The sequence below is a fragment of the Balaenoptera acutorostrata genome, assembly GCF_949987535.1.
Source record: "Balaenoptera acutorostrata chromosome 3 unlocalized genomic scaffold, mBalAcu1.1 SUPER_3_unloc_1, whole genome shotgun sequence".
Classification (NCBI taxonomy): domain Eukaryota; kingdom Metazoa; phylum Chordata; class Mammalia; order Artiodactyla; family Balaenopteridae; genus Balaenoptera; species Balaenoptera acutorostrata.
Genome location: NW_026645489.1, coordinates 1,134,585 through 1,158,076, shown reverse-complemented (window position 1 = coordinate 1,158,076; position 23,492 = coordinate 1,134,585). Strand labels below are relative to the sequence as shown.

Below are 23,492 nucleotides of genomic sequence, written 5' to 3'. Positions count from 1 at the left end.
AAGCCAGCTCTATCGAAACCGTATAGTAAGATAAATTTAAAACAGGGGAAGAAAACAGGATAAAGAAAAAAATAAAGATGGAAATAAGAATAAAAATGTAATTAGAGCCAAGAGTGAGGTTACTGGACAAAACACATGTCATTCGGTCTTGTGTATTTGCTGCTGATACACCACAGGTTTAGCTCAGACATTGGAAACAGCCAGTGTAAAGAGTGAAGCGTGGCAAGTTGCACGTTGTATTTACTTTATGACCTAGGAGGAGTCATTAATGAGATTAACCATCTATCTGATTGCACTGAAATAAATGTAAACCGTTTTTTATTATAGGCAAGTGAACAAGATATCCTTAAATATCTGATTAAATGGGGTGAGCATCAGTTAATGAAGAGAATAGCAGACAGAGGTAAGCTCAGAAAACTAGCTTGCAACTGTAAGCTTTTCCTGAAAGTTACTGAAGTGTGTGCTGCACATCAGTCTTTTGACAGTTGCCACTGTTGCCTGGTGAAAACAGAAATTTTTACAATCAGTAGAATCCTTTAGTGGAAAGGGTATACTTTGTTAGAAATAAATATACCAGAAAATTTAATTTTGCAACTTTAAAGCGATACTCTTAATGCTATCTTTCTATGTGTTTAATAATATATGTTGACTGATTTATGAAAGTATTAGAGTGAAATTTTTCATTTAATTAAAGTGTTACAAAAGCATGTCGTTGATGAAAATGATCTAGAATTAGATAGTGGTGATAGGTGCACAACATTCTAAATGTACTAAAAGTCCCACTAAGTTGTACACTTTAAGATGGTTAAAATGGTGAGTTTTATGTTATGTGAATGTGAATTTTACCTCAAGGGAAAAAAAAATACATGACTACCAAAAGAGAGTATATTTGTTTATTTTAAATTTTTTTGGAAGGTCAAGGAGAAATGATCCTTTTGAATGGCCTCCAGCCGGGGATACTGCAGAAGAGATAGAAGCATCATATGTAGCTTATGATTTTAACTGAACTTTGGAAGCTTACGATTCTATAACAGTCTTATATTTATATCTAGGGTTAGCCCACCCACCTGTGCTCCTTCTTTCATAGAATATTGTGTTCCTCTATGTAGAGAACCCAAATCAAAATACTAGAAAAATTAAATGCAGGTTTCCCTTTCCTGTCATTTTCAACAGCTTTATATAAATATAATTTACATACCATAAAGTTCACCTTTTTAAAGTGTTCAAGTCAGTGTTTTTTAGTACACTTACAGAGTTGTTCTGCCCACATTTTAAAATATATTTTAAAAAATCAAGCTAAACCTGCCTTCAAATCTTTTTATAGTGTCCCTTTAATATACTACAACCCAAGCGCGCCAGGGAACAAAAGCAGTCCTCCTATCTTATTTCTCCTAATTTATCTTTTGCTAAAAGCCTTTAGCAATTTCAGATTCGAAATTTTTTAAATACAGAAACCACTACTATTAATTTGGGACATTTTTGAAATGCCATTATACAGTCTATCCTTATTTGCAGATTCTATATTTTCAAATTCACCTACTTGCTAAAATTTATTTGTGATCCCCAAATCAGTACTCAGGACACTTGCATGTTCATTTGCAGAGATGTGCAGAGTGACACAAAATTTGAGTCATACGTTTCCAGCTTAAGGTAGAACAGAGTGACACTCTCTTGTCTTATTTCAGCTCTCAAACCAGTGTCCTTTTCATAATCTTTTTAGTGCCGTGTTTTTCACATCTTTATGGGGTTTTCTGGTGATCCCACGGTCTAAAATGGCCTCCTAGTGTAATGCTTAGTACTGTCTAGTGTTCCTAAGTCCACGAGTGCTGTGATGTGTCTTACGGAGAAAATCTATGTGTTGATAAGCATAGTTCAGGCACGAGTTACAGTGCTGTTGGCTGTGAGTTCATTGTTAATGAATCAACAATGTGTACCAATAAGGTGTCTTTAAACAGAAACACACATAAAGCAAGGTTATGTCTTGATTGGTTAACAAAACTAATGTGACCAGAGGCTCTCAGGGACCGAACCCTGTGTTTCCCTAAGGAGCAGTGGTTCAGTGTTCACTAACTGTGGCGGCTTTAGAGAACAAAACCACCCCAGATAACAAGAGTTGATTGTATATAATGCTACATAATCATCACAGGCTTGTTCGTTGATGTAAGGCTGGTAATGATGAAATGTCATATTTATTTTGAGCAGATAATGAACATCCTTGATAAAATTTCCCTTACAAAACAGTGGTTTTCAGGCTGGGTTAGAATGGAAGGCTCTTTCACAGGGATGAGGAAGAAGGACGCTGCATGAGCCAGGGTGCCCTTTGTCTCAGTCCCCTTCATACGTAAGGTTTCTGCCCTTACCTGTTACATATTTGGGAATTTCTTGTAATATTTCGTTTGAAACCAGGACACCACTACTTTGAGAAAAAATTTCTTTTGAAAAGCAGTGCCTTTTATAAGTACTGAAGCCAAAGCATAACAAGACAAGAGAAAAAAAAAAAAAACCTTTTTCCACACACGTGCAATAATTTTATTTTGAATGACTCCAAAAATATCTTACCCTCTCAAAAAACAATATCTCTTTATCTATCTATCACGTGATTTAAGGGGAATACCAGTTTGCCTGTAGTGTTTGCAAAAAATCCAGCATTTATATTTGTGAATGATAAAGATCTTATTTTTTTAAGGAAGAAAAAGATACAGCTCCCTGGTTTAAAGATATGATTAAAAATTCCCCAAATATGAAATTTTCCTTCCCACCTCAATATCAAAAGCATATATATACACTTCAGATTTTCCCCTTTCACTAATACTCAATGAAGAAAACATTTTATTCTCTGCTCTGGACAGTGGTATTACACATCAGATGTCAAAAGGTTCACTTTTATGCATTAACATTCCCATATTACGGAAATTTAGGAGGCTCATAAAATTCTTAAAGTCAGATAGAGTGTACATTAGGTTTTGCTGCTTTAAGATACCAGGTGATATAATTTTAGAATCTCATTAAATTGCTCTTAAATATACATAGTAGCCTAATGAGCATACTGATAACCTACAGTGATCAGAAATAACATTTGACCTGCATTGCCCTTATTGTACTTTTTAAAAAACTGGTCACAAAAGTGAGAAACCTTAAGAAAAAGCCCTTGGTCAAACTAGATTTTAATAGATTGTCGTTTTTTCTCCTTTGAGTTAGTATGTGGAAAAGAATTCTGTATTCTTTAATGCAGAACAATCAAAGAATGTTATTGTACTGTTGACACCATGCTTTTTTCTTTGTCTGAGAGTATCTCTATTATGAAAACTTATTAAGACATAAAAATAATTTATTTATAATGCTTTTTGAAGCAGATATACTTAATATAAAGAGTGTTACTGAAAGTGTACTGGAGAAGAAAGAAAGCCTTTCTCTGAAAATTTGGATTTGGTTGGAGATTTCTCATTTTCTGTCTCTATCATAGAGCCAAACTTACTGAGTGGCACTGCTCACAGTGTGAACAAGAGAGGTGTAAAAAGACGAGACCTGGACATCGAAGAGCTTAGAGAGATCCTTTCTTCTCTCTTACCTTTTGTGCGAATTGAACATATTTTACCTATAAACAGTGAAGTCCTAAGTGATGCAGTAAGTGTCTTTTTTCATTTATCCCTTTCATGAAAAGAAAGTGTCTTTTTTTTTAAAATCATTGTAAATAATTTCTACTAATGGAGTATCATTAAACTACATTCCATGAGGACAGAGACAGATGTCTCTCTTGTACTGTATCGTGTCCCCAGTGTCTGGCACGTGGCACAAATAAATGTTTGGTGGATGAGAGTTGAGTGGATATATCAGTCTTACTTTTGCAAGAGGATTGTTTCTAGTGGAGTTGATCCAGCCATTTATCAGTGTAGATCAAGTAGTCCTTATTAAAAAAGGAAAGGGTAGAAATTACCTTTGGAGACTCTAAGAATAGCAGTAAATCAGAGAGCAAGAGAGAAGGAGATTAGTTCAGTGTAAAAGGGATGAATGAATCTTATAATTGTATTTCAGGTAAAAATTAATGGAGCTGACTGATTATGTTACTTTCATAATTTTTTAAGTGAATTTTTTAGACTGTAAGAATTGCTGTAATTAATGGATGGGGAAAATAAATATTCTTCACATATTGGTTTATAACTTTAATATGATGTTGTAAACATCATAATAGTTTATTATTCAACTGCACAGAAACATTATAAAAGTCATCTGGAAAAAAACTGATAAGAATTTTTTTAAGTTCTCTAAAAAGAACATAATTAAGGAGGGATAACTCTTCCATAATATAAAGTATATTTTAAAACTCTAACTGTTAATCTGTGGTGCTAGCATAATAGAGAAGACAAAATAGCCCAGAAAAAGATCCTAATTAATATAAGAATTAAACATATAATAAGCGAGCTATCACAAATCACTGCAGTACTATACTAACCATCAGTGGGAGAGGGAAGAAATGTGCTTAAAGTTAAACCCTCATTTCACTTGCACACAAAATTAATCCCTGTTAGATTGAAGAATTAAATATTAAGTTGAAATATGGAAAAACTAGAAGAAAATAATTAAATATTTATGGACTCTCTGATTAGAAAAATGTTCAGTCTCACTAGTCATCTCACACCAAAGAAAGCAAAATAAAACAGTAAGTTATCATTTTTTTACCTATTAGGTCACCGATTTTTGAAATAATATTACTGTTCCATAGGGGAAGTATAGCTGGTACATTGGTAGCACCATCATTAAATTTTGGGAAATAGCCTAAATATCTAATAACAGGGAAAATAAATTTTAGCACGACTACTTGACAAAATATTTTGCTGCCTGCCCTGACCAATGGTTGTAAAGACTAATATAGCAACATAATAATGGAATATAATTTTAGAAAGAAGAATAAAAAATGTGTTTCTTTTTTACTTCTTTTTTTTTTTAACATCTTTATTGGAGTATAATTGCTTTACAATGGTGTGTTAGTTTCTGCTTTATAACAAAGTGAATCAGCTATACGTATACATATATCTGCATATCTCCTCCCTCTTGCATCTCCCTCCCACCCTCCCTATCCCACCCCTCTAGGTGGTCACAAAGCACCGAGCTGATCTCCCTGTGCTATGCGGCTGCTTCCCACTAGCTATCTATTTTGCGTTTGGTAGTGTATATATGTCCATGCCACTCTCTCACTTTGTCCCAGCTTACCCTTCCCCCTCCCCATATCCTCAAGTCCATTCTCTAGTAGGTCTGCGTCTTTATTCCCGTCCTGCCCCTAGGTTCTTCATGACCATTTTTTTTTTGTTTTGGATTCCATATATATATGTGTTAGCATACGAAAAATGTGTATTTTTATGTATTCTAAAATTTAGATAGGTAAAAATTTATTTGAAAAAGACTGGAAGGAAATATATCAACATTATTACAGTTGTAACAGATTAGAGTTGTGGGTTTTCTTTCCTGTTTTCAAAATATGTCTATTGCTATATTTTATTTGTTCAACATGATTTTAATGCAGCAATTAGACGTTTATTATATTTAACAAGAATAATATTAAAGAAACAATGTTTGGTTTTGTTTAAAACCTGGGACTCAAACCAAATTGATCCCTGAATTTGGTTTAGAAAAAAATTTTAGAACTTTTGTTTAATAGACTTAGAAAATATATATCTCTGCTCTTAATCCCCTGCCTAACACATAGCAAGTCCCCAGTAAAAGTTTGCTAATAATGGCTGTGAACCATAATGCTCTTCTAGTGTATGCTGAGCACTGTGCCAGGCGCTGCTTACCTTCCTTACCTTCATTCACTCCTCACAGTCACCTCATGGGCTCTAAGGACTTGATTTATAGTCTCCTAGCGTAGATGTGGGAACAACAGGGCCACCACATTTAGTTAGTTGTGCAGTGTCCCATCTCCAGGGCTATCTAGGGGCCCTTAAGGTGAGGCCCAGGTAAAAGGAGATGTCCATGGTCACGTGGCTGTTAAATGGAGAGTTAGGGTTTGAGCCAAGTTCGCCTTCCCTTAGAGCCCCTGCCCCTAATCACCATGCAGACTGTCCATCTTTGTACTGTAGATACAGGCCCAGGAATGTGCTTGTTTTGTCTTGAGGAGGGGAGGGTGGGGAGGAATCAGTTCCCAGATGAGTAAGGAAAAAAACAAATTGGTTCTCATTAAGAGTTCTGAAAGTTAGTCTGACTCATTATATTTTTAATTAGTATAGCTCTTGTTTTTAAAACATCATTCCTCTATGTAGAGAAAAATGGAAAATTGTAGTACCTTTTTATGGCTTGCTGAATCCTTTAAATATTATTGAACATTTGAAGTATTTTTAAATTTCACATATATTCCTAAATTTGTATTTAAATGCTAAAGTTCTAACATTTTGATTTATAGGTATAATTATTTTTATCTTTGTAATATTGTGGTGCTACACAAATCTCTGTTTCTGTAAAAAAAAAATTTTTTTTTCAAGATGAAAAGAGGCTTGATTAGTACTCCTCCGTCAGATATGCTCCCTACAACAGAAGGTGGAAAGTCAAATGCCTGGTTACGGCAAAAAAATGCTGGAATATATGTTCGTCCTCGACTGTTCTCTCCCTATGTAGAAGAAGCAAAGGTAATAAAAACCATTTTAAGATGTTAGACTACTTTGTTACAAACTATAAACACAAAGACATTTATTGTGATATTACTTAAATATTTGGAAATAGTCTAAATGTCCAGTAATAGGGAAAGTGAAAGTAAATTCTAGTTTGACTACTCACCAGAGTAGTTTTTCAAATGTTGAGTTATCAAGCATGTTTTTATCTTTATAACTTAGGTCATATTAAATTGCATTTTATATTTTTCTCATCTCAGTTTTTCTTGCAAACTGTTAGCTTGGAAAAAATTTTTCATTTTACTGAAATGGTCATCAGTATTTTGTGATCTTCAGGGTGGGAAAAATGTTTGGAAGAAGATTGCACACATGTTTTCTTCCTTTTGTAAACTAAAGAAATGCCATGACTTCTTGTAACATATTTTTGTAGTGGCTGCTGGAAATTGTGTTTAGTTTTGGAATAAGTATACAAAACTTAAGACAAAATTTTAGGCCTATTAAGTAAAAAGTTGGCGTTATGTATATTATAACATAAAGAACTCGCCACGTAAATATGGTAATGGGAAATGAAATACTGTAATTTTTATTAGAAATGTTCAGCCATAAGATCTTTGGGGTGACCTTTTGAGGAACTGACAGTCTTTGAAAGTCAGAAATCACCAGTAAGCTTAATGAAATGAATTAACAGGCAAAACAATGTGTTTGGGTATAGAAACATAGTTATCTTAAAATTTTCTCATTTTTATTGTTGGAGTCCCTAGTTTAAGATATGTCTATGAAAGGATTTGTGAGAGGTTTATTTTATTGAATAGGATGATAATCTATCCCTTATTGAGTAGTTGACACTTTTTTTTTTTCCAGTTTACCAATTTTATTTTATTTTTAACTAATTTGTATTGGAGTATAGTTGATTTACAATGCTGTGGTAGTTCCTGCTGTACAGCAAAGTGAATCAGTTACACGTATGTCCACTCTTTTTATTTATTTATTCATTTTTTATTTTTATTTTTTGGCCGCACCGCACAGCACACAGGATCTTAGTTCCCCGACCAGGAATCGAACCCGTGCCCCCTGCATTGGAAGCACAAAGTCTTAACCAGTGGACTGCCAGAGAAGTCCCTATCCACTCTTGTTTAGGTTCTTTTCCCATATGTCACTGCAGAGTATTGAATAGAGTTCCCTGTACTATACAGTAGGTTCTTATTAGTTGTCTATTTTATATATAGTAGTGTGTATATGCCAATCCCAATCTCCCAATTTATCCCTCCCCGCCCCGAGTAGTTGACACTTTAAATAGTTGTAAAACAGAGGAAAAAAGCAGAATGGTTGGGTCTGGTCTTTCTGAAGTAAGTTCGATGATTAAAGTCACTCAAGCAGCTGAGGCCTCTTGGAAGGTTGAGTCTGGTGATGAAAGGTCCGTAATAAACTAGATCTACCCTCCCTTCTGCTCTGTCTCAAAACGGAGAAGCAGTAAGCTGATCAGACAGTCCTCCTGTACCCATGCATAAGCAGAAAAATGCCCCCAGTAAATGCGGAAAATGTTTTTACATGATGCCATTTTGACCGTTCTGCAGTTTGTTGAGATAGATTCATCTGAAACTTACTTAACAGTTAGGTCTGTTGAATTTAATATCAGTCTTTAATATTTTATATTTTGAGCATTTCTTGTTGGCTCTGATATTTATATACATTGTTGTATATACATACATATAAATATGTACATAATAAATATGTACATACATATAAATATGTACATAGTAATATACATATAAATATATATGTATATTTATATACATATATACATTGTTTTCTTTATAGTAACTTTATGTATAAGTTACTTCTGATTAATTTTATATCCCTTCTTCAAATTTCAAATACTTCAATTAAAAGCAGATTTTTCAGGCTTCCCTGGTGGCGGAGTGGTTAAGAATCTGCCTGCCAATGCAGGGGACACAAGTTCGAGCCCTGGTCCGGGAAGATCCCACATGCCTCGGAGCAACTAAGCCCGTGCACCACAACTACTGAGCCTGTGCTCTAGAGCCCATGAGCCACAACTACTGAGCCCGTGTGCCTAGAGCCCATGCTCCACAACAAGAGAAGACACTGCAATGAGAAGCCCACGCACCACAACAAAGAGTAGCGCCCGCTTGCCGCAACTAGAGAAAGCCCGTGCATAGCAACGAAGACCCAATGTAGCAAAAAATAAATACAAGTAAATTAAAAAAAAAACAACAGATTTTTCAGAAAATGATTCTTTCTTTTCAAAGATGCTCCAAAAAGATCCTTTAAAAATTAAAGAGGTAGGAAAAAATTAAAGAGATTAGGGTACTTTTTCCTTTCACCACTAATTTTAAGCGTCATACACTGGAAACAATAAATTAATTCCCTTTTTTTATGATGATGGCGGTAATCTTTCTCTAAATGTGATTTAGCAGAGGTGTAAGGTTGACTAATTCTGTTAATACTGAATTGTTTTCAGTCAGTGCTAGACGAGATGATGGTGGAACAAACAGATCTTGTGCGTTTGAGAATGGTTAGAATGTCCAATGTGCCAGACACACTTTACATGGTCAATAACGCCGTGCCACAGTGCTGTCACATGATCAGCCACCAGCAGATCAGCAGTAACCAGTCAAGCCCTCCTTCGGTTGTAGCAAATGAAATCCCAGGTAAGGCAGTAACCTTGTTTCAGGCATTGTATTTAAATGAATAATCTGATCATATTTTGCATAGTCAGGACTCAAAAAATTATTTGAATAAATGAGTGAATATATTTAAAAGACTTTTGAAATATCCTGAGATTCAGAAGAGAATATATGCAAGTAAAATTGTATTTGGACTGTGAACTAATAATGCAGTTCAGGAGCTGTTTGGTATTACCAAGAGCCTTTTGGACACAGTGAAATTTTAAAACCTTAAAAAATAATTAGAAGTATATAAATTACTATCCCTCCAGGAAATTAAAATACTATCAAAAATTTATGAGAAGATTCTGATGCAAAACACATGCTTTTTTTCTTGCATTCAACAGGTGGTCTTTTGTATAGCTCAGGTATTGTGCCTACAAACTATTTCTCTTCTTCCAGTTCCTCGTCTCCTCATCATGAAAGACATGGTCAGACGTCTGCAGGAGCTACGACACACTGAGCAGGTGCAGAGGGCCTACGCGCTTAACTGTGGGGAAGGTGCCACAGTCAGCTATGAAATTCAGATTCGAGTATTGAGAGAGTTCGGGCTCGCAGATGCCGCTGCAGAGCTCTTGCAGGTGGGAAACAGCACTAAACCATTTAAAATAGGGAGCCTTGTGTTAGATTGTCAGTTATTATTAACAATGAAAATATTATGGTATTCTTTTGGATTTTGTGATGTTGTGTTATATGTCATATTTTTAAATTTGCAATTTGTGATTTCTAATTTAAATAAATATTCAATTTTTTATACTTGAAAAAAAAATTAAAATATAGGGAGCCTTGACTGTCACTCAGGCAGTGTCTTAGATATCCCAAGGAGCCCTCGTAGCATGTCTTCTTCTTTGTACGTGCTCTCTGACTGTCCCTGGTCTCTTGGATGACCTGAAAGCCCCCAGTGGGAGGCAGTGTGGTAGAGTGGACAGGGCACAGGCTCGCGTGAGAACTGGGTTTATAGCCTGGCTCTGCTGCTTTACCAATTAGTTAACTTGGAGCAAGTTACTTAACCACTCTGCGCATCAGTTTCCTTACCTGTAAAATGAATTGTTGTGAAGATAAGAGCTGCTGTACGTAAAGCAACTATGCCTCTTGTATATATTAAGCACATAAATGCTAACTGCTAGAAGTTCATGGTGTGTACGCCCAACAGAAGTGGAAGAGAAAGTAGAAAATTCTGGCCTTCCGCTGCTTTCTGTCCCTGGTTTGGTCACTAGATTTCAGGTTTTAGCCTACTACATACTTAACAGACCTTCCATATGCCCCTCTTTTTCCCTCTCTCCTCCCCTTTATTATAAGAATTTTTTTTTGCATGATGGTTCAAACCCTATAAGCATGAGAATCAAGGAATGAGTGCTTTTTTTTTTTTAAACTAGCACAAAGAAACCCATTTCTAGTAATTATTTGGTACAAAAAACAGTAGCATTTTTGTATAAAATGTGTAAAGTAGTCTTCACAGCAACTAAAGTAGAGCCTAAAATAAAATTTAATTTCATCTGGTCAAGTGATTGAATTGTTTTCTTGCCACTGACTGCAAACCACTTTAGCCTGAGTTTTCAAAGGGGAACATGGTATGGTGGCCTTAGGCAAGGAGCAGGCCATTTTTAGGTTCTTGATTTTCAATTTTTACTGTGGTTTCCATCTCTAAAACAGGCTTGTTTTCTGTTCATTTCTATTCTCTTTGCCATTCTAAATTGTATCTTAATTTGATCTCTTAAATTGTGTAAGTTTTACAATTTAAGAATTTCCATATAGTGTTTATCAAAATATTAATCAAACTTATTTCTATATAATAGGTAAGGAATAGTATTTTGTAGTTTTTATTTCAGACTGAAAGTGTACAGATGTTTTGTCAGAAAGTTCTGGAATCCTTATATGCCTTTTCCTCCTTTTTTTAAAAACTTTTTTATCTTTTTAATTTTTTTAACATCTTTATTGGAATATAATTGCTTTACAGTAGTGTGTTAGTTCCTCCTTTTGTTTTTAATGGTAATTTTACTTTCTTAGCAAAGACATATTTGCATTAGGTTTTATTTCCTGTTTTTGATTATCACATAATCTTGCAAGAGATTACTGACCTGCTTTCTGGAGTATTCAGTTAAGCTGCTCTCCTTGATAGCTGCTGCACTCTACCCTTTTATACTGTTTTTAAGGTAATTTTTCCTTGGGCTTCTGGCCTAGAAAAGTCTGTTGTGCCTTTTACTGTTGCTGAATGTGGTTTTCCTAGGTACTCGCTTAACTCTCTCTGCCTGTAAATTTCTGTCCAGGAAATCTGCTAACAAATATCCTACCTTTTCTTTCCCCCCATTCTTTCTTAGAATCCTCACAAGTTCTTTCCTGATGAACGTTTTGGAGATGAAAGTCCACTCTTGACAATGAGGCAGTCTGGGAGATGTCGAGTTAGCAGTACCCCCGCTGCGGAAACCGTGTTTACAGATCCAGACTCTTTTGTGGCCTTCCATCCACCCTTGCCACCTCCACCACCGCCGTACCACCCCCCAGCTACCCCAGTCCATCACCACCTCAAAGCGGGCTGGAGACAAAGACCTCCCAGCCAACACCCTTCACGTTCGTTCTCTTATCCCTGTAATCATTCACTGTTTCACGCCAGAGCAGCTCCTAAAGCAGTGCCCCCTCCAGTCTGTTTGCCAGGTGTTCAAGCAGCAGGACCTGACTGCGCCGGCACCACAGGGCTGGGGAGACAGACGGTAGCCGCCGCCGCCTCAGCAGCAGTAACATCTGAGAGACAAGTGGTAAGTTTGCACCTCAGTAGCTTGCCTAAAATTACAAGCTTCTGGAATGTTAGAAGCAGTTTCCTTGGCCCCAGGAGCCCTACTGGGACTCAGCGGTGTCCAGAAGTGTTACTGACAAGCTGAAAGCATAGACTTAAGGGGGTATGGAAAAGGGAGAGAAAAAGTGAGTGTAGGGGGATGAGAAAGGACGGAGAAGAGAGGCGAGGTGTTTGCGGCGAGAGTAGGCCAGGGCCTTCCCTTATGTTCGCGTGCAGGTGTCCAGAAGGGTGGGGTTACTGGACAATGCAGATGACGTTACCGGTTTCATAGTGTGCTGTTCAAGCACGTGTCTGGAGTCTGGCCCTGACCTCTATTCTGTAGAGTCTACTCTTCTACCAAAGGCTTTGATGGGGCAGGAAGGGGAAGCTACTTGTAGCTGAGTATACCATCGGGAACAGTGTGGCAGAAGACTCCTCATTCATAAAATGGGCAGAAAATTAACCTGCATGCATGTCTCTGCCTCGAGCAAGCTATTCCATCAGAACACTCATTTGACAGTCGCTAGCGCTAGTAGGTAGTAAATTAAGCAAGAATTCTTTGCTTGATCTTGCACTGCATTAGAGGTTGAATTGCTGTTTTATATAATACATTTGGGAAAAAAAGTGGTGATTTTTAAGTCTGCCTGCTTAGTCACATACTGTCAATAGCGTTCCATATAGAGAAGAACAAAAGATACGTATATTAGTTAAGGGAATCTTCATTAAAAGATGGCCTTTTGGAAGCTGTGGACTAGTGTACGCCTTGGGTCAAATTATGGTCCTTCCTCACCTTATACCCTTCTATCCGCTTTCCCTGCTGTCCCCCCCAACCCCTCCAAAAAGAAGAAACAGCAAAGGTTGATAGTGTTGAATAAACCAAATTCCCATCTTATTGGCCTGGCCCTCAGTTCTACAGTTACAAAAGTTCTACTACTATATATTTTATTTATTTATTTATTTTTTATAAATTTATTTATTCTTGGCTGCGTTGGGTCTTTGTTGCTCCACGTGGGCTTTCTCTAGTGGCGGCGAGCAGGGGCTACTTTTCATTGCGGTGCACAGGCTTCTCATTGCAGTGGCTTCTCTTGTTGCGGAGCACGGGCTCTAGGTGCATGGGCTTCAGTAGTTGTGGCTCGCGGGTTCTAGAGCACAGGCTCAGTAGTTGTGATGTGCGGGCTTAGTTGCTCCGCGGCATGTGGGATCTTCCCGGAACAGGGATCGAACCCATGTCCCCTGTATTGGCAGGCAGATTCTTAACCGCTGTGCCACCAGGGAAGTCCTACTTTATATTTTAAATAAAACTCCCTCCAAAGGTGTTTTATCTGTATGTTCATTACAGTCTTGATTATAATAATGAAAAATTGGAAACAACCTTAAGGTCCAACAGTGGAAGAATGGTTAAGAAGTCATGCCTCATCAATACAGTGGAGAATAGTATGCAGTAATTTAAATAGTATTAGTGGCAGTGTTATATATGCACTAAATTTTATGAAAATATGTGTGCAAAATATAAAAGGTGAGATAACTGCTTCAAAATGCTAGTAACAATGGTTATCTCAAGTAGGGAAGGTTAGGGGTTTTGTGGGGTTTTTGCCTTATAGTTTTCTATATTTTTATCATTTTAAAAATAAGCAGGGGAATTCCCTGATGGTCCATGGAGTCCAGGTTAGGACTCCATGCTTCCACTGCCGGGGGCCTGGGTTCGATCCCTGGTCGGGGAACTAAGATCCCACAAGCTGCACGGCACAGCCAAAAAAAAAAAAATCCCCCCCCAAAAAAAGCATGTGTCACTTTTCTAATGAGGAAACAAAAATCAGTGAACATCATTTGAAAAAGAGGGAGTCTTGGGCCTTTTTCTTTTAACCCTCCCCCTGTTTTGTTTCTGTTTGCAGTGTACACAACCTGTGCTAAATGATCTAATGCCAGATATCGCCATGGGAGTGTCCACACTGTCACTGAAGGACAGGAGGCTTCCCGAACTTGCTGTAGACACAGAATTAAGCCAGTCAGTTTCTGAAGTAGGACCAGGGCCTCCCCAGCATCTATCGTGTATTCCACAGAGGCATACACACACATCTCGAAAGAAACACACACTAGAGCAAAAAACAGACACTCGAGAAAATCAGCAGGAATACCCAGATTTCTATGACTTCTCGAATGCTGCTTGCAGACCATCTACTCCGGCTCCTGGCAGACGCACCCCTTCCCCTTCGCAAGGTGGATATTTTGGTCCTGATTTGTATAGCCACAATAAGGCATCACCAAGTGGCTTAAAGTCAGCCTACCTACCTGGCCAGACCTCTCCTAAAAAGCAGGAAGAAGCTAGGAGAGAATATCCACTTTCCCCCGATGGGCATCCGCACAGACAAAAGAATGAGCCGGTGCACCTCGATGTCGTTGAACAGCCTCCCCAGCGGTCGGACTTCCCTTTGGCAGCCCCAGAAAACGCCGGCAACGGTCCAGCCCATGTCAGGGGGCGAACAGCAGTGGAAACTGACTTGACTTTTGGGCTGACTCCTAACAGACCTTCACATTCTGCATGTAGCTCTGAAGCTCCAGAAGAGAGATCTGGTAGAAGACTGGCAGACAGCGAGTCCTTGGGCCATGGAGCTCAGCGAAATACAGATTTGGAAAGGGAAGATTCAATCAGCAGAGGAAGGAGGTCACCAAGCAAGCCAGACTTCCTCTACAAAAAGTCTGCCCTTTGAGAGCAACCTCCAAGTCGTCTGTGCCTGAGATGTGAAACATCCCATTTTATGATGTAACCCAACAACTTAGAGTATTGATGCCAGCTGATAACTGAGTTTCACATTATTTTATTCTAGTTTTTGTATATACATGTTTATTAGACATGGCATGCTAAGAGGGTTATTTTGAATGCTGCATCTGTCTATTTTGTGTTTGAACAATTGTGTGGGGAAGCATTTTTAAGAGCAAGCAAGCTGGCACTTTTTTTTTTTTCTCTCTTTACAAATGATGGAATTTTTTTGCACTTGTACTTTTATCTGTATTGTTTTTATATCAGTATGTTAAACTTTATTGCCACATTTAAAGGACTGTATTTTCATACTTTTTTGCATTTTACCTTTCATCTAGCAATTTCCACGTGCATTGGATTGCACACTAAGATGTATTTTCTTATGAAATAGTTCTGTGTTTATTTTTTAATTATAGAAATTCCAAAGAACAGCACATCAAAATGCTCCTCTCTTTTCAGTAATTGCTTTAGTTCAGAAATCTTCCTGCTCAATCTTCATAAATCTAATGTTGTACTTTTTAAATAAGTCTTGGGAGCTGGTCTTCATTCCTCCAGCAGGAGTCCAATCAGGATCCTGAAGTTTCCTGGTTCAGTAAAGAACAAGAAGGAGAAAAGCCTTTTGTGTCCAGACTAAAGCTATTGCTTTATTCACAGTGCAGATGCTGTTAGAATCAATGCAGATTCTGGTAGTGTGGATTAGAGTTTCACTAGATGAGGTTCTAAAGCGATCGGCTTTCCTGGAATCCTAAAGAAGTGGAATTAGCGAAGTAACTTAAGCTTGCCCTACGGGATTGCTGGTTCTGAGCTGCGACTCTCCAGATGAGTCGGGGGAGTGACTGCTTGCTGCCTCCAGTTGTCTTGCTCTCTGTGGGAAAAAAACAAAAAACAAAAGGGCTTCAGCCTTACGGATGTCATTTGGTGTTTGTAAGCATATATTTTCTTTTAAGTGTTTTTCAAAGTGTGTCTGAATTTTGGTGTCCTTTAAAAATGTTGTATAATGCATAATGCTTTGTCACCAAAAAAGAAAAAGAAACCTTTTTTTTTTTTTTCTTCGGTGAAACACTACATGTCCTACTTGAACTCCACTGGGGACGCTGGTTTGGGATTTTACTGAACCACTGAGCACATGGGATCTTTTAAGATCCTCTCCCTTAGAAGGGCAATGTGTGAGCTAAGGACTGTTTTTTTCTTACTCTCCAATGTAAATACATTAGTATTTGAGTTTTTAAATCACTTCAACATTATTTGAGCATTCACTTTCTATTTTTACACATACACACACAGCCGTAGCACTTAGAAGAAAAGAGGCTTTCTGAACACTCCCTCCCGTGAAGGATGTTTGGGAGCCTCTTCTCTGTGTATGTATATATATATAAAACTCTGAATCACTCACACTCACTCTAAAACTATGCAGGGCTAGGGAGCCTTTACAAGCTACCATATAAATGAATGACATGCACTTTTAAGTAAATAGGTTTCTATTGGGTGTCAAGAACTCTGATTTCTCCCGAAACTGTAGTTTCTCTTACAATCTTTTCCTACTTTTACCCTGTGGATATACACTCAGGAATAATCTGACATTTTAAAAAATCCTAACAGTAGATAGTCTTAAAGATGGGAACACATCAGTTTGTCTGTCTACACCGGCAAACCGCTGCCACTCGCTCTGCTGCCTGGCTAGTTAGCTGCTGCCCGTGCGTCCCTCGATGTCGGCCAAGCTGCACACCGAGCCCCAGATCTCCCAGAGTCAACACCAGGCTACTGTGAGGTCGGCTACACATTGTCGCCTTTGAGGCTCCTTTTTTTAAAGATGAAAAACGTTAGGACTCTGTTCTCGTTTTTAGGAGGTTTTTGACTTTGTAATAGATGACGGTGTCTTTTGAAGCCAATCTCAGTCTGTCTCTCCTCAGAAACACAAAGTGTTAATTCCATCATATCCCTTAATGTGTATTTATATACATGTGTTGACATGAATTATTTTGATACAGTTTTAAATTTCTATTCTGAATTCAGACTGTGCTGTGCTGTGCTGGTACTGCAAATAAGAGTGAGTAGACATAGTTGGTGGGGGAAATCTTTCTCATCTCCAACCTGTTTTTTTTAAAAATGTTAGACAAGAGCTATTGGTGCCACACATGCATTTTTCTGAAAATTTATTAAATATTCTTTCACGTCCCTAAAATATAATTATAAAAGAAGTGGCCACTGTTCATAGTTTTATTTAATTTATGAAGTTTGCTTTTAATAATTTAGTAGCATACCTGGCTAAACTCTATGTGTAGAGAGAAACGTGCTGTGGATCGTGGACTGTTGCAGAAGGTAAACAGATGTGGGTTTTGTGTTAGGGCAGGTGTTAGTGGACTTTTAATGTATCTTGTGAAGTATGGTCAGTAGGGTAGGTTGAATAGCTATGTGCCTCTGGCTTTTGAACCCATCTCTTCAGTTTTCTTTAATGCTTACTAAGCATTAAAATCTTTCAGTGCTGTACGAAGATAAATGTGAAGTCTGAGTAAGATTGCTCTCAGAAATAAACATGTATAATATAAAATTTAGGCCACGGGACCTAGCATTTTACTCGGTGTAGAAATTTCATGAGAACCAAATCTCAACACACCAGATCTCCCCTCGAGGCCGCGGACAATCAGGCCATTAGACAATCGCCACCTTTGGTGTCCGCCGTGTTGAGGTTAGCGAATACCAGTTAGATCCTGGAGCGAAAGGAGAAGATCTGCGTTTCTTCAAGATGCTGTTGGTCTGTTTCTTATATTTCTGTTTTAGTTTTGTGATTTTGATTAGTCATTTCAGTTCAGAGTCACCTGTGACTCCTAAGGGAAAAAGATAGCAGCGTGAAAGGCAAAAATTATTCCTGAAAAAATCGTTGTTTGAATTTACCATGTACTATACATACTCTTTTTCACACGCCCCTGTAGCTTTTTCTAGGCATGTCCCTAGACCTAATCTCTCCTGACATTTTGGTAACCAGGTAGATTTTAAGGATTTTAAATGAGTTCTTTTTATTTGAGTTTTGTTTTGTTTTTTTTTGGTTGAACTCTCTATGAAACTTTACTTAATTCTTGTTTATGCTTCCTTAAAAAACTGTTCTTTATTGGGTCTTCTTTGGATTTGTTGTTCAAGCTCTAGTAGCAGTGGACCATACTTGTCCCTTTGGATTTAGGTGATGATGGAGGGGAAACAGCATAGACGGCATCAGCAGCAGGGTGCAAAGATGACCCCCACGTGTTGGCAGCAGCGGGACGCAAAGATGATGCCCGCGTGTTGGTCTCTAGAGGTGAAAGGTGAACACTTCTCAGTAACTACTCATCAAAATATGTATTTTCATGTTTAAATCCACCTTTTAGGGGAAAATGTGTTTCGTGAAACACTTGTAAGATACTGGTTTTGCAATTCTAAGGCATTTATGTTTTTATCTTAGGACTGAACTCAAAGGGAAATGTTTGACTTTTTTTTTTTAAATTATTTGGTTGACCTTCAACTTACTGTTGAAAGTTACTATTAAAGCAGCAGTGATGGGTGCTATTCCCCGTTCTGCAATGGTTTACTTTGTCTACTAAGGAGTTTACTTTAAAACCTCATTACAGATAACCTTACTAAAAGAATTACCGTCACACACTAAAGGGTATTGTATTATTTTCCATTCACACTGTTGTACGAACAGTGTTTTATGAAATGTTAAGTTATCTTTTTGTCCTGTCGATTGCAATAGGTGTTATGTAATTGTTGTATTGGCAAGTTTTTTGATTTTTCTTTTCCTCTAGAAAAGCCTCAGACCATGAGTCAATCTTCCATATTATGAATATTATAATGCTGTGGCCGTTTCTATAGAAAGATTACTTGCAAGTGTCTGTCTTGAAAATAACTTCTTGTGTCTGTGTGTTTACGTGGGTTCTGTCTAAGAGCTGAAATGAGCTCTGGAAGCTTCATCGTGTACCTGCACGTGACTGTGTATCTGGGTTCCGTGGGCACGTGGGACGGAATCCTGCTCTTAGGTGGGGTGGCTGAACGATAAAGATTCCTGAACTCCACTTGCTGTTTATGTACCACATCTGTGCATCAGAGAGGTGGTATCTTCTACAACACTGCATTTCTTGTGGTTGTGCTGTTACTGGTATAAAGTCAAGTGCCTTCAATGCTAAAGGCTCAGAAATTTTTCTTAAACTGATTTCATGTCCTATGCAAGTGTTTTCTACAACCTGCATAACCAGTACTTTGTAAAACTTGTTTACGCTTCAAATGTACATAGTGTTTTTTAAAGAAATATATAGTATTTTTATTTAGGTACCTCCAAACTTGAATTCGTCTGTGTGAAGCATTGTAAAATGATACATTTCTCTTTTGAGTATCATTACAGTTGTACAAAGGTTTTCACTGGTTCTATTTTTCTACTGTTACTGACAAGCATGTAACACTGACTTTATCCTACATATAGTTGGCGTTTCAAATAAATGGCTTGGATAGAACCCGCTGAGTTGGATACAGTCTGTTTTAGCAGGTAGCACACAGCCTTCAGTTATAGAAGCGATGTTGTCCCCACCACTAGGGTAGAAGTGGGAGGTTTTCTAGGTGGACTTCTGTCTCTATGCTTTCAGTTATTCAGAGGCTTTTTTAAAGTATTATGGATTTCTTGGAAATACCATGTTTCATTTGATTCAAGTTCAAAATTTTCTGAGATTTCATTGGGGCATTTCTGAGAGATTTCATTTTACAATTTGAGCAAAAAAGTAACTTGCACAGGGGTCTCCAGAGGAAGTTCAGCATTCCCAACACAGGGACCCAGCAACTGGAATGAATCAGTCACTGGAAGGGCTGTGGTCAGTCGGTGAGAGACCCAAATGCACCCCAAGATTCACAGGCCTCCAAGTGTCAGACACCTGGCTTAGATTCAAACTCAGGAGCATTAATATTTTTCAGTTTGAAAGGGAAATGGAGTCATGATCTAGAGTCTAGTTTTCAAAAAAAAAAACCATGCAAAATAGAAAGTTTTCCAATTTCCGTGTTTTAAAATCACTATTTAAAATTTTTACTTTAATCATTTCACTAATAAGTTCCATCCTAGCATTTCACCCTTTGTGCCTCACTGTGGCAATTCTCTTTTTATATTTCGTAACCATCTTAGGTTTAACTGTGGAATATCAAGATAAAATAAAACCTAAGGTTTCTGGAGGTGAGCTTCCTCAAAATCTAAAACAGGAAATTGAGTAAGTCAACTTTCACTTCTGTTCTTGTGGATTCCCCTGGAAGAGTGAGTTCAGGCCAGCTTCCTTAGCTACTTGAGGCCTTACCTCTCCTCAGTGCATTAAGGAATATTTCTTAAGTCCACTCTTCTCAGAGTTTGGGAATGTGGAGCAGCAGATAAAGCAGACAGGATACCTATTCTCAGAAGCTTTAAACTAGGGAGAGACTTCCCTGGTGGTCCCGTGGTTAAGAATCCGCCTTCCAATGCAGGGGACGTGGGTTCAATCCCCGGTCGGGGAACTAAGATACCATGTGCCGCGGGGCAACTAAGCCCTCCCAGGGCAACTAAGACCCGACGCAGCCAAAAAAAAAAAAAAAAAACAACTAGCTAGAGTGACAATTGGAACAGTACATAGCAATAGGAGGTTACTGTGGCTGAGGGGAAGGCTGGCTTGACATGGCCCAGGAATGAATGGGAGGAGAAACACGCTGGATTCAGTGCAAAGCACTTTATTTTTTTTTTCCTGTAATCAGTGAGTTAAGTATTGTTTTCTTTGATCCTCTGTGAATCACGTATTATTTAGTGCATTTTACAAATGAGAAAACCAAAGCACAGAGATATCGAGTGACTTGTCCAAGGTCACACAGCTAGTAAGTTGACAGAGCCTGAGTTCAAACCCAGGCATTGTGGCTACGGAGCCCAAGTTCTCAACCACGGTGTTGTACTGCACACCAGAAAGCATGGTGGCCCAGGCAGGGGGACCGTAGTGTGCAGAGTGGAGGTAGGTACAAGCATGGCATTTACTTGTTCAAACATTTACCCAATAAGTAAGCAACTTCTACCCGCCAGACCCTGCTAGGCCCTGAGGTGACAGGAATGAACAAGACAGTCACAGCCCCACCCATAAGAACGTTAGGGTCTCAAGGAAGAAAAGACATCGTACCATTACAGAGGTAAGGCTGGGGGGTCTTACTGGTCCTGGGATTGGGAAGGCTTCCCTGTGGAAGTGATCTTCAAAGTGCAGGGGAAGGCAGAGTCATGGGGCTAGGAGGAGCGGGTTTCCTGGGAGGTTTCCAGGACGAGGCAGAGCCTGAGGCAGGAGGGGCTGAGCCCTGGGGAAACCAGTGTGGGCTGGGACGAGGGTTGAGCCCATCTTGCCAGCCCTTCCAGGGCAGGCCAAGGATTTTGAAGTGGATCCTAACAGGATCAACGGGAAACTGCTATAGGGTTTTAAGCAGGGGCATAAATGTAATCAGATTTGCATGCCCCACATCACTGGATTGAGGAGGAGAAGGAGTGGGTCAGGAAACCAGGCAGGAGGCTGGCACAGCCATCCAGGGGACAGCTTGAGTAGCCAACAGAGAGCAGAGAGGAATATGGCTAGGGCGTAATATCTACAGGACTTGGGCATTGCTTGGACGTGGGGAGAGAGCAGGAGGTGTCAGATCTAGGGGAAAGACCATGAGTTTAACATTGCTGTGTTCACTTGGTGGTGATTCCAGGTAAGCTGGGAACTCAGAAGCAAGGGGCCAAGCTGGAGGTGCCAGGTGGGAATTGTCCACATACATGGGTGGCATTGAAATCCTCGGGAGTAGATAAGGTGACTTAGCGGGGAAGGTTTAAAGATGAAAAGAGAGCCTAGGAATGAACTTTGAGGAACTCCGACCTTTATAGGTCAGCTTGAGGGAGCTGCTGACCAAGGGCAGCCTACCAGGTAGAAAGAGAACTAGTGTGGTACTCAGAAGGCCAGGCAGGGGCTGTTCAAAAAGGACGGAATATGATCTTCAGAATTTATAAAGTGAAAGAAGTAAAATACAAAATAGGGCATATGGACGCTCCCACTTGTGGAGAAGAAAAAGGAGCTACATAATAAACTTGTATATTCATAAAAACGTCTGCAAAGACCTATGAGAACATTTGCAGGACTGCCTCTGGAGAGAGAAGGGCATTGTAATCGGGTGGGGGGAACTCAGTTGTATACTTTTTGTACTGGTTGAATTTTTAAATTACCTGCATGTATTACTTTTTCAAGTTAAAGGTTAAGAGATGAAGGATCAATTCCACCCCGCCCCAAAAGTTAACTCAGTGGCTGCTGCTCGGAGATTTTGGAAAATCAGGCTCAAAAGATGCTTTGGGTCGGCACCATGGAGAAGGTGAGTGAGGTTAGCAAGAGCGGTTTGGTGGCAGGATAGGGAGAGAAGCCAGGTGGGGTCGGGTTGGTGCGGGAGTGTGCGTGGGAGATGAGGCGATGGCCTGGGTGAGGAGCTCAGGGTGGAGAGGCGCGCGGAGAGCACGGAGGCTGGGGCTGGAGTCATGGCCAACCCCCCTTCTTCACCTCCACGCGTCCCTCATGAGAGACTGTCACGCGCCCACGTGCAGCCCAGCTGGGGTCTATCCCCCATGGAAGAGGAGGAGGCCAGCTCAGCATAATTTGTTCTTAAAAGACTCTTAGTTCCGGGAATTCCCTGGCAGTCCAGTGGTTAGGACTCCGTGCTCTCGCTGCCGAGGGCCCAGGTTCAATCCCTGGTTGGGGAACTAAGATACCACAAGATTTGCGGCACGGCCAAAAAAAAAAAAAAAAAAGACTGTTAGTTCCTAATCACAGCTACTTTCTCCAAGTATCAGAAATCATTCAGGGACTTCCCTGGTGGCCCAGTGGTTAAGAATCCGCCTGCCAATGCAGGGGACACGGGTTCGAGCCCTGGTCCGGGAAGATCCCACATGCCGCGGAGCAGCTAAGCCCGTGCACCACAACTACTGAGCCCGCGTGCCTACAGCTTGTGCTCCGAAACAAGAGAAGCCACCACAATGAGAAGCCTGTGCATCGCAACGAAGAGTAGCCCCCGCTCGCCGCAACTAGAGAAAGCCCGCGCGCAGCAACAAAGAGCCAATGCAGCAAAAGATAAATAAATTAATTAATTTAAAAAAATCATTATCTATGTCTTAAAAAAAAAAGTCATTCAGCAGTAGCAGGAGTTCATTTTAGAATCCTCTAGGGAGGGGTTTCCCTGGCGGTCCAGTGGCTAAGACTCCGAGCTCCCAATGCAGGGGGCCCGGGTTCGATCCCTGGTCAGGGAACTAGATCCTGCATGCGGCAAGTAAAGATCTCACTTGCGGCAACGAAGATCCCACACACTGCAGCTAATACCTGGTGCAGCCAAAATAAATAAATAAATAACTGTTTTAAAAAAAACCTCTAGAGGACCCCAGTGAAGGTCCCTGTCCTTAGTTGCCAGAACCTGCCACCCCCCTTGTAACAGGACCAAAGCAGATGAACTGAGACATTTGGTCATTTCTAGTATTGGTCATCTGTCCGATTGACAGTAACGTGACAGCTCCCCGGAAGGGACCCTCACGCTCCCCAGACCCTCCGAGACCTTTGCCTCCACGTTTGCTTATTTGTCCGAGTTTGAGGGATGATCCCTTCACAGAAAGTATGGAAATGAATCGTGGGTCTGCTCGCCATCATCTGCTAAGCCTACATTAA

At 39.5% G+C, this 23,492-nt stretch overlaps 1 protein-coding gene across 2 annotated transcripts in view; it reads left to right on the top strand.

The window, feature by feature from the left end:
- Positions 1-19,278, top strand: part of BTBD7 (BTB domain containing 7) — an 85,475-nt gene extending 66,197 nt beyond the window's left edge. The window contains exons 5-11 of one of the 2 annotated variants that reach the window (XM_057539162.1): positions 328-403; positions 3,464-3,624; positions 6,474-6,617; positions 9,079-9,268; positions 9,686-9,864; positions 11,602-12,036; positions 13,946-19,278. In XM_057539162.1, the coding sequence (XP_057395145.1) occupies positions 328-403; positions 3,464-3,624; positions 6,474-6,617; positions 9,079-9,268; positions 9,686-9,864; positions 11,602-12,036; positions 13,946-14,761 (2,001 nt within the window). In that variant the 3' untranslated portion in view covers positions 14,762-19,278. The remainder of the gene's footprint in view (positions 1-327; positions 404-3,463; positions 3,625-6,473; positions 6,618-9,078; positions 9,269-9,685; positions 9,865-11,601; positions 12,037-13,945) is intronic. The other variant, XM_057539163.1, reaches the window with a different exon arrangement.
- The last annotated feature ends 4,214 nt before the right edge of the window (positions 19,279-23,492 follow it).